Here is a 16,252-nt window from a genome sequence, read left to right on the forward strand (position 1 = left end):
ACAGTGATGCTTTTGTGAATTTCTTAAGAAGACTTTCTTAATTTCCTTTAAGAAATGCTACCCATGTTTTACAATTCAGAAACCAAGAGTTTTTAACTGGTTTATTAGATGACTAATCATTATAGTCATCTTTAGACTTTACCCTCTTTGGTTGCTGAACTGTTGACTTTTTGCAGGAGGTTTCATATCACTAGACATAGTCAAATCTTCGGAAAATATGTAAGATTGGATGCAGATCAGCCTTATTTGCATTTTTGCGTGTGCCTCTTCAAGCTGTTTCTGCTGCGGCTGAAACCTGAATCTGTCCCTCCTAAGACCGTAGGTTTGACGGGTTGGGGACTTTGTCCGCCCACTCAGCTGCTCTCCAGACACTGCAGCACCCCCTCGTACGTGAAGACATTCCGGATGTTGCTGCAGCTCAATCTCATCTTTCACTCTGTGTTTTTTTTTTTTGTTTTTTTTTTTTCACCCGCTTCTTCCTTCAGCAGCTCCTTCAGCGGCTCAGGAACGACTTAAAGTGATGTTCTGCTGGGGCTGAGCCCAGCTGTCACACCGGGGGAGGGGGTCACCGTGATGGTCGGCCGCTTTCCAGAGGTGTAGCGCAGGCTGCACATAACCTCCGTTACATGGAAACAGTCCGACGTTTCTGCGGAAAGTTTTGCTCTCCTCGGATGGAAGAAGTTCTGAGACAAAGCGGCCACGACGGCGTGGTTTTCTCCTCTGTTCTGGTAAGTAACACCACGCAGAGCTACCATTGTTCACTTTTACCCAGTTAGATTTTTAAAGCTTATGGTTCTTGAAGGACTTTTCGGACACAACTTTCTTTTATTTGAACTTTTGGAAAACGGAACATTATTTACAGTGATGGTTTTAGTCAGGTTATGAAGGTGATAAGCAACTATTCTTTTAATGAACTTTCTTAATATGAATCGAGGAAACTACAGCGACCTCCACGATTTTTAGAAACAGTCTGGAAAAGATGTGTAAACATGCCTAATAATAAATTCATGATTTATTTCAGGAACTTTATTTCCCCGTAAAAGAAAGAAAACCCCTCCAAACTGAGTATATTTATTCAGCAGGGAATAAGAATTGTTTTTTCAGAAAATGCTCTTGCTACCCTTTAATTCCTATCAAATAAATATAGCTTTCCTTAGAAAGTTATTAAAAAACTCAAACTGTGACAAGTATGCCTGGACAAGGACTGGTTCCAGTCATTTCCCTCTTCTCTATCTCTTGACCAGTGGAGATTCTTGGATGAATGGTGCCCTTGGCAGCCCTCTCCTTGTGTGGTCCCTCAACCAATTTCAATGAGCAAATTAGATTCTGGGACAGGACAAAATGCAGAGCAGTCCCTCACAAACCACATGAGCTAGTGCCCTTAAACTCAGCAGGAACCAGAGAATGTCTATTTAATACATTTTCTGCACATTTATAAAAAAAAAAAAATGGAAAAGTTGTTCAGGGCACAAGTGACAGATAAGTTAAATTCCTTTATCAGGTGCGCCCCTCTCTAATGCCGCCCTGGGCAGCTGTTCATATGGGCCAAAATTCAACTCGTAACTTTGCAGTTGTGATCATTTTGTAACTCATTTTACATGTGTGCGCGCTTTCTGTCAAAAATTAGATAAAACTTTGATACTTTCTACATTATAGATACGTAGTGAAGACATCCAATCTATAAAGCAAAAGTATATAGAATTATGCAGCAATTACAAAAAATTGTGAAATAACACAACACATCTTTTATATTTTAGATTCTTCAAAATAGCCCCCTGTTGCTTTAATTTAATAATAAAGAATCTGTAACAAAATGCTAATAACCTAAATGTTGGTACTGCCGCATCATGAGCTATATTTTACATATTTAGTAAAATTACTACATAACAATTAGTACATAAAGGTTTGGCTGTGTTACTGAAAGTTGTCCTAAAATTTATAACTTGACTCAACATTACATGATGTTATTTTTTTTTTCCTTATACTTAAACTTTACTTAAAGATGCAGAAACAACACGATGAATAATAAATTATTGTTTAGTTTTGACTTAGAGCTTGCACATAGTTGGGACAACCATTTTGTTTAGTATTTAACAGCTTCTTAAGATTAGATTTTTTTTTTAACTTTAACTTAGTTTTTTTTATTTAAATGATCAAATGGTCAAACATCTCAACATAAATCAAAGGCAGAACTGGAAAACCATTGTGTTGTGAATGTGCTGAAGCTTTGTTCTTTAGTCTTTTCTTTCCATGCAATCATCCCACAAACTGTCAGCTCCATCTGTCTGCAAAACATTATGTAAACACAGTTCTTCACTCCCTCCGCCTAAAACTTCCCTTCACACATGTAATTTTGCATATTTTAATAAATCAGTCAAAAAGAAATGTAAAACATTGTTTAATTTATGGTGTGACAACATTTTTCTTAACCTTAAATGAAGGTTTCTTTTAGGGGTTTCCACAGCAGCTGAGCTCTTTCTCAATCAACATAACAGATAGAAAATATTTTCATTTCTGATTTCATTTTTCTTGTTTTTGAAAGCTTTTTTATTTGAGAAACTCAGAATGTCAACTTTGTCACCTTTACAAAAATAACAATACATTTGCCTAAGGGAGTGTTCACACTTCTATTTTCTCACAATGCTCAAAGCAGAAGTTTGCACCAATGTTCTTATGTTCAATTAGGCCATTTAATATCAGACCGTCAAGTCTGATAAAAGACAGAGGTTCATTGACTGATTGGACAGGTTTAACCACATGCATGTTATTTTGGGTAGCTTTTAGTTTGCTATAAAAAGAAGTTAACCAGGTGAAATAAAATGATCTGGGTTTTTTTTTTTTTCATGTTGCAAGCAGCATTGCTACAGCGTTTCCTTCATGTTACACTCTTAAAGTTTATTTTCTGTTAGTGATGATGTCGGAAGCCCAGTTCTGACGGCCATGATGTCTTGGGGGGAGTTCATCGAGCTCCGTGACCTGAACTCTAGCAGAGAGCAGATAGAACTCGCAGGCCCGCGTTCGCCATGCTCACCCCCACGCCTGGAGAGAACGAACGCGCTGAGGATCAGCCCGGGGAAGGTGCCTGACCTGCTGAGCCGCGTGGGCATCATCAGGGTCCTGAGCAGCTCCCAGGACCCCCAGTATGTGGAGGAGAAAGGAGAGGGACACAGCTTTCAACCCTGCAGCCATGCTCAGCCAACGTGGTGTGATCTGTGTGGTGACTTCATCTGGGGGCTTTACAAGCAGAGCCTGCGGTGTGTCAGTGAGTTGGTTCATAGTTTTGCTGCATGCACTGTTGCCTCTGTACATCTGCATAGTCAGGAAGGACAATGAGAGATTTTTAGACAAAAGGAAGACATATTCTTTATGAATCACATTTTTTCTGTTCTGACCTTTTAGGTCTGTCTTGCTGCTAGAAATGTGGTACATGAAATAATAAACTCAACAATAAAACTAGCCCTGTGATAGTTTCATTGAGATTTATAATTGATACAGTATGCTTGTAAATGTTTGCAAATACTTGGTGTGGCATAAAGCTAACACTGCACATCACCTGAGACACACCATCGCCACTATGAAATATGGCGGTGGCAGCATCATGCTATGGGATGTTCTTGGTGGGAAGAGACAGGGAAGTTGGTCAGATTTGATAGGAACATGAGGCCGGTTTTCAGTTGTGCAACATGTATGACTACTTCTATACATCTGCAGGATCGGGGAGCACAAGAACGGCAAAGATGAAGTTACTTAAAACCAATTAGTACAGCAGGTTAAGCTTTAAATGATCCCAAACACTCCACAAGTTTTATCCTTGTTTTTTATGCCATGCCGGCAAGATAACACGCTTGTACATGCCTGCAAAGCACTATACACTATATGTGATGAAAAACTAGCACTGCACATTACCCTCAACACACCATCCCTACTGTGAAACAATGGTGGCAGCATCATGTTGTGGAATGCTTCTAATCAGTAAGGTTATGGACGCTGGTCAGAGTTGGAAAAAAGATTTTTGCTTTAAGCTGTGAGGCATGTTTCATTACCTCTGTACATCTACTTTTTCAGAAACCACAAAGAGAGGAAATATAAGAGTTATTTACAGAAACCGATAGTCAGTACTACAGACTATATGCAGACTATAAGCTTGTTATAGTTTTAATACTGATTTAAAAGCGGACTGTTTAAAGCATGGTGGTTTTGTTGCTCTGGTCATTATCAAAGCTGCAAACCTGTTTCCCTTATAGCTCACTCAGATTTACAGAACGTTCCTTTGAATCAGCTAAAACCACCTCAAAAGAAGAAAGCAGCTGTGGTTTGTGCTTTGCTTAATGGGCCAAAAATACATTTTTACCTTTCATCCAAATATGACCCCCATCTAATTATTTTGCAACAACTACAGTTGCACTTCAGAGATAAGTGATTGCAATTTGTTTGTTTATGAATACATCAAAGATGAAAACAGAGAAATTGCTGCTCCTGCAGCAACATTCATGACCAGCAATACCTTGAATGAAAATCGTTTTTGGTCTTTGTGTTTTTTTACCTGTGTCTGCCATAAACACGCTATCTTTCTGAATGTGCAGACTGCAGATTCACATGCCACTATCGCTGCCGTGCCCTGATTCAGCTGGACTGCAGCTGGGAGCGAGGCTCTGTGGCGGACCTCGCGGCTGTTGTGGAGCACACCATAGAGACAGACACGAATGTGGTAAGGCCTATTGTGCTTGTCAGCAATGACCTACTATGCATTGTTAGTGGAAGTGATCACTGCCCACGGGCATAACAGGTACTCTAGTAGGCCACCATTTCTTTATATTTATGGTTGTTGTATAAGGACTTCTCTTTAAGCCTCTTTTAATGCAGATCTAGATTGCTTGAAACTGACCTACTTTACAACCAATACGGGGACCTTTCTTTTAGTGTATTTAAAAGCTTCTTTACCTATTTAACTAAAGTTCAAATAATATTGCTTGAGTGTTTTGCATAAAAGCTACATCTCAAACTGGTCTGCAATAAACAGCAGCAGCTTTGTAAATAGAAGTCAGATGATTAAAACAAAAGTTTTTTTTCAAAGATTTTTATGGCTCTAGTGGCCTTTATTTATTAGTAGCTGGACAGGAAGACATGCAGCAAACAGCCTGGAATTGAACCAGGGGACAACTGCATTGAGGACTGCAGCCTCTGCATATGGTGTGCCTGCTCTACCACTGAGCCATGGAGCGTCCCTAAACAGTCATTTGCAAATTGTTGTTTTCATATAAGATAAATAAACAAGAAAAGTCTTTTTTGTAAATAAAATGTTTTGAATCTTCAGAATTCTTCAAACCCTCAAATTTGTACCAAAACAAGCCAAAGAAGGGCAGAAAAAGTAATTGTATAAATCGTATGATTTTTCTGTTCTTTATTTATAGGCCTTTCACGCTACTAAAAAATCTTGTGGTACCTCTAGTCCTATTGGGTCTGCTCAGTTCTTATGCAAATTGGCGTGGAGGTTACATTAAGACTGTCATGTTGCAGAATAAAAAACATACATAAATGTATTAAAAATCTGAAACATTCTTTAAACTTATTATCAGTAGTAGCAGAAGTATTTCACGTGATGGTGAACTCTTTTCTAAAACCAGGAACTGCTGTAGTGCTTATATCCACTTATGTTCACTGAAAAAAAAAACAACCTGTAAACCATATCCATATACCAGTACTTTTTGAGTACTAACACAATTTTTACAAACAATGATATGTTTTACTTAAAACAACAAAGCAACAATTATTCCTTCTGTAGCCAAAGTGGCACTGGTTATTAGGGAACACGAAGGAAAACATAGTAGCACCTCTTCAGCTAGCTGAGCAGCACCACTCAGAAACAGATGGGGGAGGGACAGTGCTACACAGGTTTATTTCATGCAGAGAGTAAAGCCCCAGCTCTCTCTTCTCTGGCATCTCATAAAAAAGGGTTTAAACCATAGTAATGGTATGAGCCAACCAGCCCGTGCCATATTTGTAGCAGTTTCTGAACTTTTTGTCTGTGACAGCACATACTCTTATTCCTGCATGGCAGAAACAAGCTGATAAAGCAATGTTGCTTGTTCTGCATTAAAAACCCTTTCAAGATTTATTCTAGAGAAATTGTATATTGATCAGTTTTTTTTTTTTTTAAAGGTGCCAAATGCCAATAATTGAAAATCAAATAAAAAATTTTAAATGTAGTTTAAAAAGCAATTAGTATTTGATTATTTATTCATTTTTACACTTGTTGGGAATATTGTAGCAATAAGTCTTGTCTGTTTAGATTTTCGGGGGATTTTTGCTTGATAGTAAATAGTTATTTCGGGGGTATAGGAAAGATGACATTTTCTGGTACTTTATTAATGTCATGAGGATGTGAGGCGAAAAGTAGCTACAGGAAAGAGATTTCTTGTAAGAGCTCATTGGTCATATAACAATTAAAACTGCAGTAACCAGGCCAGGGTATCTAGTGTTAGCTTTTAGTCTATAATAATAATAATTAGTGATAACCATGTATTATAAAAATTATACATCATGCACAATGCTGCACCCATGGGAAATTAAAACCTAGATTAGTGAGGTTTCTCTGACTTTCTGAGCTGGGAATGGTGCTTTGACTGATTTTGAACTGAAACTTAAAAGTGGTTTCTGCTCTTCTGACTTCCCGCTTCAAACAACCCTAATTTTCTATTTGTTTACTTGAGATTGCTTCTCTGTTACTAACTGCAACGTGCTAAATTTGTAGGTTTAGATCTAGCTACTTGGACACAAGTACCTCTTAGGTTTTAAACCAAACCTCCCTTGATACAGCTTGAGAGCTGAAGGCAGGACATCTGCTGATTCTTTTTTAACAGAATTGTTTGTTCATCCGTTTTAAACTTGTATATGAACTAAAATTTTGTAACACCACGGCTAGATGGTGTGCATTTTTTAAATTTGGGGTATAAAGTGCAAATGCTAGCCAGGCTGTGGGTGGTGTCACCATGGTGACCCCCATCATCACATGACAATCAGGAGGCGGGAGAGGAAGTGGAGGACGGAGCAGCAGCAGAATCCCTCCTCCATGGGAGGTTGTTCAAACTTTATCTTTAAATCAATCGCACACTAAGAGTACAGAGGAAAAATGCAACTAAATTAAATGAACTTAAAATAGTTGGCTTTTTAAAAATATCTACATAATTCTATAGTTTTATAGGAGGGTTTGGTGCAAAGGTTAGTATTTTTAATATTATATTGTCTTCAGTTATTTAAGTTATTTAAATGTTTTTTTTTTCTAGAATTTCATTTTATGTCTGTGAAATTTGGCAGTTAATTAATAAAAATACTAGTCAATGTTTTGTTTTTAAATACAGGTGCATCTAAATAATATGTATCAACAAACGGGTAAACTATTTCAGAAATTCATTTTAAAGGAATTACACAAAGAGGCGATCAGCCTGTGGCTCTGCTGAGGTGATAAGGAAGCCCAGGTTGCTTTAATTGCAGCCTTCAGCTCATCTGCAGTGGCAGAGAGAATTTTTGTTGTGTAAATTACAAGAATAAAGGCGTAACATTACGAGAATAAAGACAGAATATTATGAGAATAAAGTCGTAATTTTTATGACAACTCTAACAAAAAGCGCAGACTTTCGTGTGTCAAAATGAGGAATGTTGAGCAACTTGTGAAGTTAAACTTTGGTATCGGTTTCACAAATAAGGAAATTCTCGTACTCGTCCTCTTCCGCTTATCCGGGACCGGGTCGCGGGGGCAGAAGACTCAGCAGAGACGCCCAGACGTCCCTCTCCCCAGACACCTCCTCCAGCTCCTCCGGGGTGAGCCCAAGGCGTTCCCAGGCCAGCTGAGAGACATAGTCCCTCCAGGGTGTCCTGGGCCGTCCCCTGGGCCTCCTCCCGGTGGGACGTGCCTGGAACACCTCCCAAGGAAGGCGTCCAGGAGGCATCCGGTATAGATGCCCGAGCCACCTCAACTGGCTCCTCTCGATGTGGAGGAGCAGTGGCTCTACTCCAAGCCCCTCCCGGATGGCCGTACTCCTCACCCTATCTCTAAGGGAGTGCCCGGCCACCCTACAGAGGAAGCTCATTTCAGCCACTTGTATCCGGGATCTCGTTCTTTCGGTCATGACCCAAAGTTCATGGTCATAGGTGAGGGTAGGAACGTAGACCGACCGGTACCGGAACGTAGACTGACCGAGAGCTTTGCTTTTTGGCTCAGCTATCTCTTCACCACAACGGACCGGCACAGCGCCCCCATTACTGTGGCAGCCGCACCGATCCATCTGTCGATCTCCCGCTCCATTCCTCCCTCACTCGTGAACAAGCCAAACAGACATTCCATCTTCCTTTGACCCACAGGACCCACAGATGTCCAGTAACACCTCACATTTTTTTTATCTTCCACCTCAGCCCTAGACCCTTCTGCTTCTACATGTTTGCCTTCAACCATATCAGAAGATGCTGATGCTTCCTTTGCTTCCCCCTTCCACCTGTGTGTCTCAAGAAGTCAAGTGAAGAGACAACTGGAGAGACTGAACAGGAATAAGGCTGCAGGTCCAGATCATGTCAACCCTAGAGTCCTGAAGGCCTGTGCAGAGCAGCTCTGTGGGATTCTGCAGCACCTCTTCAACCTTAGCCTGGCCCAGAAGAAGGTTCCGGTGTTGTGGAAGACCTCCTGTCTTGTTCCGGTACCAAAGAAAACTCACCCATCAGTCCTCAATGACTATAGACCTGTTGCCCTGACATCTCACATCATGAAGGTCCTAGAGAAACTCCTGTTGGCCCACCTGAGTAAGCAAACAGTAAACCATCAGGACCCCCTTCAGTTTGCTTATCGCTGTGGAGTTGAAGTTGAAGATGCCATCATACACCTGCTTCAACAAACCCACTGTCATCTGGACAAAGCCAGTAGCACTGTGAGGATCATGTTCTTTGATTTCTCCAGTGCATTTAATACAATCCAACCTGATTTGCTTTGTCAGAAACTCCAAAAGACTCAGATGGAGGCCTCAACAATCTCCTGGATCAAAGACTACCTGACAAACAGACCACAGTTTGTGAGACTGAAGGGTTGTGAGTCTAACCAGGTAGTCAGCAGCACAGGAGCACCACAGGGGACTGTACTCTCACCATACCTTTTCACTCTGTACACCTCAGACTTCCAGTACAAGACAGACTCCTGTCATCTACAGAAATACTCGGATGATTCTGCAGTCATGGGGTGGATCAGAGATGGACAAGAAGCTGAGTACAGGAAGGTGGTGGACCGCTTTGTGGCATGGTGTGGAAACAATCACCTCATTTTGAACGTGACTAAAACAAAGGAGATGATTGTAGATTTTAAGAGAAACAGGAATAAGTCAAAAACTATTTCTATCATGGGAGAAGAAGTGGAGGTGGTGGAGGAGTATAAATACCTCGGTGTTCACCTGGACAACAGACTAGAGTGGAGATGCAACTGTGAAGACATCTACAAGAAGGGACAGAGCAGACTGTACTTCTTGAGGAAGCTTAGGTCCTTTGGTGTTTGCAGCAAGATGCTGCAGATCTTCTATAAGTCTGTTATGGAAAGTGTGATCTCTTCTACCATCATCTGCTGGGGAAGCAGCATCAGAGCCAGGGACTTTAAAAAGCTCAACAAGCTGATAAAGAAGGCTGGTTCTGTTCTGGGAACTCCTCTGGAACCTCTGGAGATCATTGTGGAAAGACGGATTCTTCATAAAATGAAGAACATTATGGAGAACCCTGAGCATCCTCTTCATGAGACTGTCCTACAACAACAGAGTGTCTTCAGTCAGAGGCTTCTTCAGATCTGCTGTAAGACGGAGCGCTATAGGAGATCCTTCCTGCCCACAGCCATCAGCATCTACAACGGCTCTATGAGGAAACCTTCATAATATGAGCTTTAACAACATTTAATTTCCCTTTGGGATTAATAAAGTATTTTTGAATTGAATTGAATTGAATTGAAGACCCCGAGATACTTGAACTCCTCCACTTGAGGCAGGAACTCCCCTTCAACCTGAAGAGGACAGGCCACCCTTTTCCGGTTGAAAACCATGGCCTCTGACTTGGAGGAGCTGATCTTCATCCCAGCCGCTTCACACTCGGCTGCGAACCGCCACAGCGCATGCTGTAGGTCTTGGCTAGAGGGGGCCAGCAGGACCACGTCATCTGCAAAAAGAAGAGACGAAATCCACTGGTCCCCAAACCAGACCCCCTCCGGCCCTTGGCTGCATCTAGAAATCCTGTCCATAAAAGTTATGAACAGGACCGGTGACAAAGGCAGCCCTGCCAGAGTCCAACATGCACCGGGAACAGGTCTGACTTAGTGCCGGCAATGCGAACCAGACTCCTGCTCCGCTTGTACAGAGATCGGATGGCCCCTAGTAAAGGGCCCCCGTTTCCATACTCCTGGAGCCCCCCCCCACAGGGCACCACGAGGGACACAGTCGAATGCTTTCTCTAGGTCCACAAAACACATGTGGACCGGTTGGGCAAACTCCCATGAACCCTCGAGTACCCTGTGGAGGGTATAGAGCTGGTCCAGTGTTCCACGGCCGGGAAATTCTTATTATTAATAACATCAGCATTAAATTATTATCAGTATCAGGACTTTGAAACGATTGTGCAAACAACTGTCTGTTTTGAAGAAAGAACCACACACACTTGGAAGAAATTGCTTCTTTTGTGGAAGAGGAGCTGTCTCATAGCAACTTTTTTTCTCCTAAAATCACTACTTTATTCTTGTATTATTACCACTTTATTCTGGTAATATCATGACATTAACTCGTAATGTTATACTTTATTCTTGTAGACCTAATATTATGACTTTATTCTCTTTGCAAAAAAAAAAACAACCTATTTATCTTGGTCTGGCTTTCGATAATTTCGAGGCTTACCCTCCTTTAGGAGGGTGAGATTGACTGTATTCTGGACCGTCTTCCCCATGACTGTGTAGGCCATAAAATAGCATTTATATTAAAACTGTCCTCATGTAATATTACATTTTCTGATAAATGTTAAATTTGGTTTTCAAAAGCTGTGGCTAAGCCATAATAATGAAAATTAACAAATAAATTTCAGTCTCACTTTTTGATCTGAATTACTGAAAACAAGTTCCAGATTGAATTCTAGTTTACAGAGATGGCGCAGGGTTAACACCATCAGTTTTATCGGATGTGAGGGGTGGAGTGGGTTGGTGGAGTGGGGGGATGCAAAGAGGGTGGAGTGCAGGGTCTGGCATTTCCGTCCAATCGCGAACCTCTCCGGCGTTTTGTGTATTTCTGAACTGGAAAACCGACGGTCTGGGTGGGGCCTCTGCGCGGGGGGAAAGAAGCGCGGCAGGCGGGGCGAGGAGCTCCACACATCCTGTTTCACACACACTGGAAACGTGGCCGGTAGTGAGAGAGCAAGAGGGAGGGGGAGAACTGGGTGAGACTGCGCGGTTTGTTGTTAAGGTTTCATAGTGACTTTTCATCGTGCGCGAGATAGCTGTAGAAGCTAGCTTACAGTTACCGTTATTAGTTACCGTTATTAGCTCTTTAGCTAATTTTGTGTCGGCAAATTAGAGACGCGCTCACTCAGAAGTGACTCGGAAGGTCGTTTAAAGTTTAGTTTTGATAAGCGAGTTGATATTTTGTTTTATAATCGAGGCGATAAGAACCATGACAAGCGAGGCGAGCAGTTCGGATAAGACTCCCTCCTTCGAGATGACTTGGGGCAGCTCCACCAGCAGCGGCTACTGCAGCGAGGAGGACTCCGACACCGAGTTCGAGCAGTACTTCACCGCCCGGACATCCTTCTTCCCCAAAACCCCAAAACCCAACGTTACTGATAACGTTAAGAAGGTGAGACAGAAAGAAAAGTAGTTGTTAATACAGAATAATGATTCATATAAGGCGTATTAAAAGTTTTTTTTGAAAGAGGAAGTGAGTGGAGGCAGGGTCGGGTGGTTAACTCTCGCGTTAGTTCAGTAATCCGTCTTCTTTATGACTGCATGAAAAGTGTTAATTCATAATGAAAAGTTGTTGACGTGGTAAAAAATTACACAACCTGTTCTGGTTCTTCATTTAGGATATGTTAGTATGTTAATATGTTAGTTCCAGGGAACCCCAGCAGGCGTGATTCTTGCCAAACATGTTTCCTGGTTCAGGGTGGAGTTCTGCTTCCTCTATTTTCTGGTTCCTGCACACAAAAACATTGTTTTATCTGATTTATAACCATAATTAACGTTTGAAGAACACATAGGGTTTGCTTTCTTTTTCTTTATTGCAATTCCAGAGCCACAAATTAATTGCTTTTAAGATTACCCCAGATGTTATGCTCTTGTGACGCAGATTTTCTTCTCAAGTTTCCAGCCCAACACCCACCATTCATTGTCGACAAGTCTTGGTGGTTTTTGACTAATTTCCCAATTCTAAGTGACTAATCGAATCTCATAGTTTTGATCATTATCTCTTTCTTTTAGTCACACACCCACTCTGGGGTGTCAGCTTTCTTTTTACTGATAAACGTCATCGTGTCTTGCAGAAGCCATTTTTTGTTGGCTAAACAAAGTTTTGTTTATGCGATGCTCCTTATGCAGGTGTGTGGAGGCAGTTTTTATGCATGTTCTTTTAACCTGCCAAATTGCAAAATATCAGTTCCCACTGACTCATTGATTTATTGACTCATTAACAGCAGCATATTAACGCTCAATCCTCCATGCTCCATCTAAAGATCAGGACTATTGCTCCTTCGTGCTGCAAATTTCTGTCAGTTCTTTTAGTGTTTCTTTTAAGTAAATTAATCAACAAGGTAAATTTTGTTCTGAAATGACAAGTTACAGATAGAGAACACACCAAATAATCTGCCACAGATTTTCAAGTAGGTCAAATACTGAAAAATCTGAATTTCTCTCTTTAGGAAATGCATCAATACTAAAAACGGAGTACATCTGCTACCAGCATGCACTTCTACGTTTTTTTTAAGTTGATGGAAAACCGAAAAAGGTTATGCATAAGTAGGAACAATTTTGTAATTTTCTACAGCAAATTTTCCCCATATTTTGAAGTTATCTTTCATAAAAAAATAATCTGAATTAGCAGGTCAGATCTCAAATAAAACAAATCGGTGTCAGTCCGAAAAAGCCTTATCGGTGCATTTCTAGGTACAGATACTTGGATTAACTCTTCTAAAGTCTCAGTTCTTTCTACTACTTAATAAACTATGCATAGTGTGACTAGAAAGAATTTTTGCTGCAGTATAAAACCAAATTAGGCTTCTGGTCATCTATTTGCCAGAGGCCAAATGTGCATGACTGCAACGTGACTGTAGGTGTGTGGTTTGTCAGGCAGCTGACTTAAGAGGATGTGGCTTTGAAACAAGGGATAGCTTTGTCTCTCAATTGAGGGAGTCGAGGAGGGGGGGAGGTTTTTTTACATGAATTCAAGGCTGAGGAATGCAATGCCCTTGGTTGCAGTCATTGCACAGCTGCAAGTTATTCCCCCCCTCCCTTCTTCCTCGTCTTCCCCACCAGCCTCCTTTTATCCTCTCATTAGCCCTCCTACACTGAGAGATCAGGGGAGTTAATCAGGGCTGGTCATGTCTGACATCATCGCGTTTGTCTTTGCTGCGATGTCAGGAAGTTGGATCTGATGCAACTTGTGTGAGCCTTTGGGAGGGGAATGGGGATCATAACACATTAACATAATAAGAGTCCAAGCAACAACGATGGAGTTTTTGTTTTAATACGTTTCACCTAACTTGTTGTCAAAGCCAATGCAAAATAGATTTACAATGTGTGGTGTATGGATTAGAAACAATTATTATTTACACACATTTTCTGCTATTTGAAAATCCCCAGTATTCTTATATCTATCTTATCACAGTCGTTATAGGGCTTCTATGACTACTGTCATTTTTTATGCCAGCACGAGTCAGCAACTTTAAATCTAACATAATATAAAAAAATAAATAAAACATGCTTTTTTTAGATGCTCTGTTTATTGTTTTTTTCCGTTTTTTTATTTATATTTTTTCTGAATGAGTAGGTTTTGGATTTAACCATATTTGCATCTGAAAAAAAAAATGGTAGAAAATAACAACTGAAAACATTTTTGTTTGACTATGCATCATATACTTGGAGTGAAACACTGCCACCTAGTGCTTCAGCACTGTAACTTTCTATTGTCCCCTCCAGGATGAACAAATTGAATCTGGAAAACAGGAGTTGACAACTGCTGAAATTCTGCAGAAGGTGAAGGAATACAACTCCAAAATCAATAGCAATCTGTTCATGAACATGGTGAGTAGTTGCTGTTTAAACCTAATACATGAATTTTAGCAGAAAGCCTTTTTTTTTTTCTTTTTGGTGTAATATTTTTTAATGATTTTTCTTGAACAGAACAAGGACGGGTCCTACACTGGTTTTGTGAAGGTACAATTTAAGCTAGCACGGCCTGTGTCGGTTCCTGCGCCAAAGAAAGGGGGTCCTGATGCTGGAGGGAGGCGAGCCAGCGGGGTGAAGCGTCGCACCTCCTTCTACCTGCCAAAGGATGCCTCCAAGCATTTGCACATAAGTTCTCGTACGTCTGCTCGTGAGGTCATTGAGGCTTTGTTGAAAAAGTTCACCGTGGTAGACAATCCCGGCAAGTTTGCGCTCTTTGAACGCAGCGAGCGGCATGACCAAGGTATTTTTGCTAATTAAAAAATATAAATGTGATCTTGGATCATATTTTCCTACTTCAAAAATATATATATATATTTCCACTCTGCCTCCTCCAGTTTATCTTCGGAAACTCTCTGATGACGAGCGGCCCCTCCGTTTACGCCTAAATGCTGGGCCCAACGAGAAGGTGCTCAGCTTTGTTCTCAAAGAAAATGAAACCGGGGAAGTTAATGTAAGTGTAGCGTCTGCAAAGGGGAACCAGATCAAAGCTATACCTATCATTCCCTTGAACTTGATTGATCTTTCTTATGGTCATTTATGTTCTTCCTTCCTTTTTTTGCAGTGGCATGCTTTCTCTATGCCCGAGCTGAAGAACTTCCTGCTCATTCTGCAGCGTGAGGAAGAGGAACATGTAAAGCAGATTGTGCAGCGATACACTTTGGCTCGCACCAGGATGCTGGAGGCCCTGTCCGGCTCAACCCCAGGCTGAAACCATTCTGTGCTCGGAGTTTGATGTGCAGCTCCTGGCTGGTTGATTTGTGACCGGTCGCCGCTGCATGCTAAGACCCCGGAGAAAACCTCAGAAAAAAACACCTCTTGGATGAACGAGAGAGTGAGATAGGGCGCAAGACTATGAGAGTAAGAGCTAGCGCGAATGTTGGTGTGAAATGATGCGAGAGATGAGAAGTGCCTTACACCTGGAGAGTCTGATGTGCCTGAGAGAATGAGTTGAGAGGACTGAAGACTGGCAGATAGGACTGTGGTTGTAATGTTCTATACCTTATGGGTGCCATCTGATTATTCTGTACCTAAGCTATTAGACTTCAGCTTAAATGGTGATGAGTCTCTTTTAAATCTTTGGAATTCCTGTGAAACGGGTTTACCCTACTGTAGCTCAATAATTTTAAAAACAACAAACCAAATTGACAACATATTTTTAAAGAAAAAAATCATTTGACCCTCTATTTTCATTGTCATTTCAAATGTTCCATAAATCTTAGACTCAACATTTCCAGATTGTAATTCTTTATAAAATTTCCCAAGTCTATAGCTGAAAGGTATTTGGATTTTCACTGCACCCCAGTCTGAAGAGCTGCTGTGTCCACTCTACAACCCTGATGGGTACAACTCTTTACTTAGCAGTCACTTTGTGAGTATGACTGACGTATGGACATTTGTATGCTATTATGAATGTCAGAGAACTGTGTCACAAGTCACTCTTAGGTGACTTCATTAGCGAACGACTGTTGCCATATTTGTGTTTTAACTGGATGCTGCTTATCATGTCTTTAATATTCATGTTTTTTTTTCTGTCAATCACCAAAATGTATGTCTTCTGTTTTTTTCCACTTTTCCTGCAGTCTGTGCACAGTTTTAAATGGAGCAGTCTTATGAATGTGTGGTAGATGTACACAGCATTTAATTAAAAAAAAAAAGCACAACATAATAAAAGCATTTAAAAACGGTGGTAATGGCTATTTTCAGATATAATTTATTTAAAATATTCACAGTAGTTTGGTGACATCACATGAGGCACAAGAATCAAGATGATGTGCTGGTATTATTAAACAGCTGAAATCATGAGCTGTTGTCATATCGTCA

At 40.9% G+C, this 16,252-nt stretch overlaps 1 protein-coding gene across 3 annotated transcripts; it reads left to right on the plus strand.

Moving 5' to 3' along the window:
• Positions 1-472: 472 nt before the first annotated feature.
• On the plus strand, positions 473-16,118 carry LOC124857553 (ras association domain-containing protein 1-like). Of its 3 annotated transcripts, none has more exons than XM_047348858.1 (7): positions 473-728; positions 2,895-3,262; positions 4,584-4,708; positions 14,183-14,287; positions 14,387-14,672; positions 14,767-14,882; positions 14,994-16,118. In XM_047348858.1, exons 2-7 carry the CDS (start codon positions 2,941-2,943, stop codon positions 15,138-15,140), a joined length of 1,101 nt encoding a protein of 366 aa, XP_047204814.1. In that variant the 5' UTR covers positions 473-728; positions 2,895-2,940; the 3' UTR covers positions 15,141-16,118. The 3 variants fall into 3 exon arrangements, with proteins under 3 accessions (XP_047204814.1, XP_047204813.1, XP_047204815.1); XM_047348857.1 differs by having other exon boundaries at positions 2,910-3,262; XM_047348859.1 differs by lacking the exons at positions 473-728; positions 2,895-3,262; positions 4,584-4,708 and adding an exon at positions 11,334-11,849.
• Positions 16,119-16,252: the final 134 nt, after the last annotated feature.

This window comes from Girardinichthys multiradiatus, chromosome 20 (assembly GCF_021462225.1).
Source record: "Girardinichthys multiradiatus isolate DD_20200921_A chromosome 20, DD_fGirMul_XY1, whole genome shotgun sequence".
Taxonomy (NCBI): Eukaryota; Metazoa; Chordata; class Actinopteri; order Cyprinodontiformes; family Goodeidae; genus Girardinichthys; species Girardinichthys multiradiatus.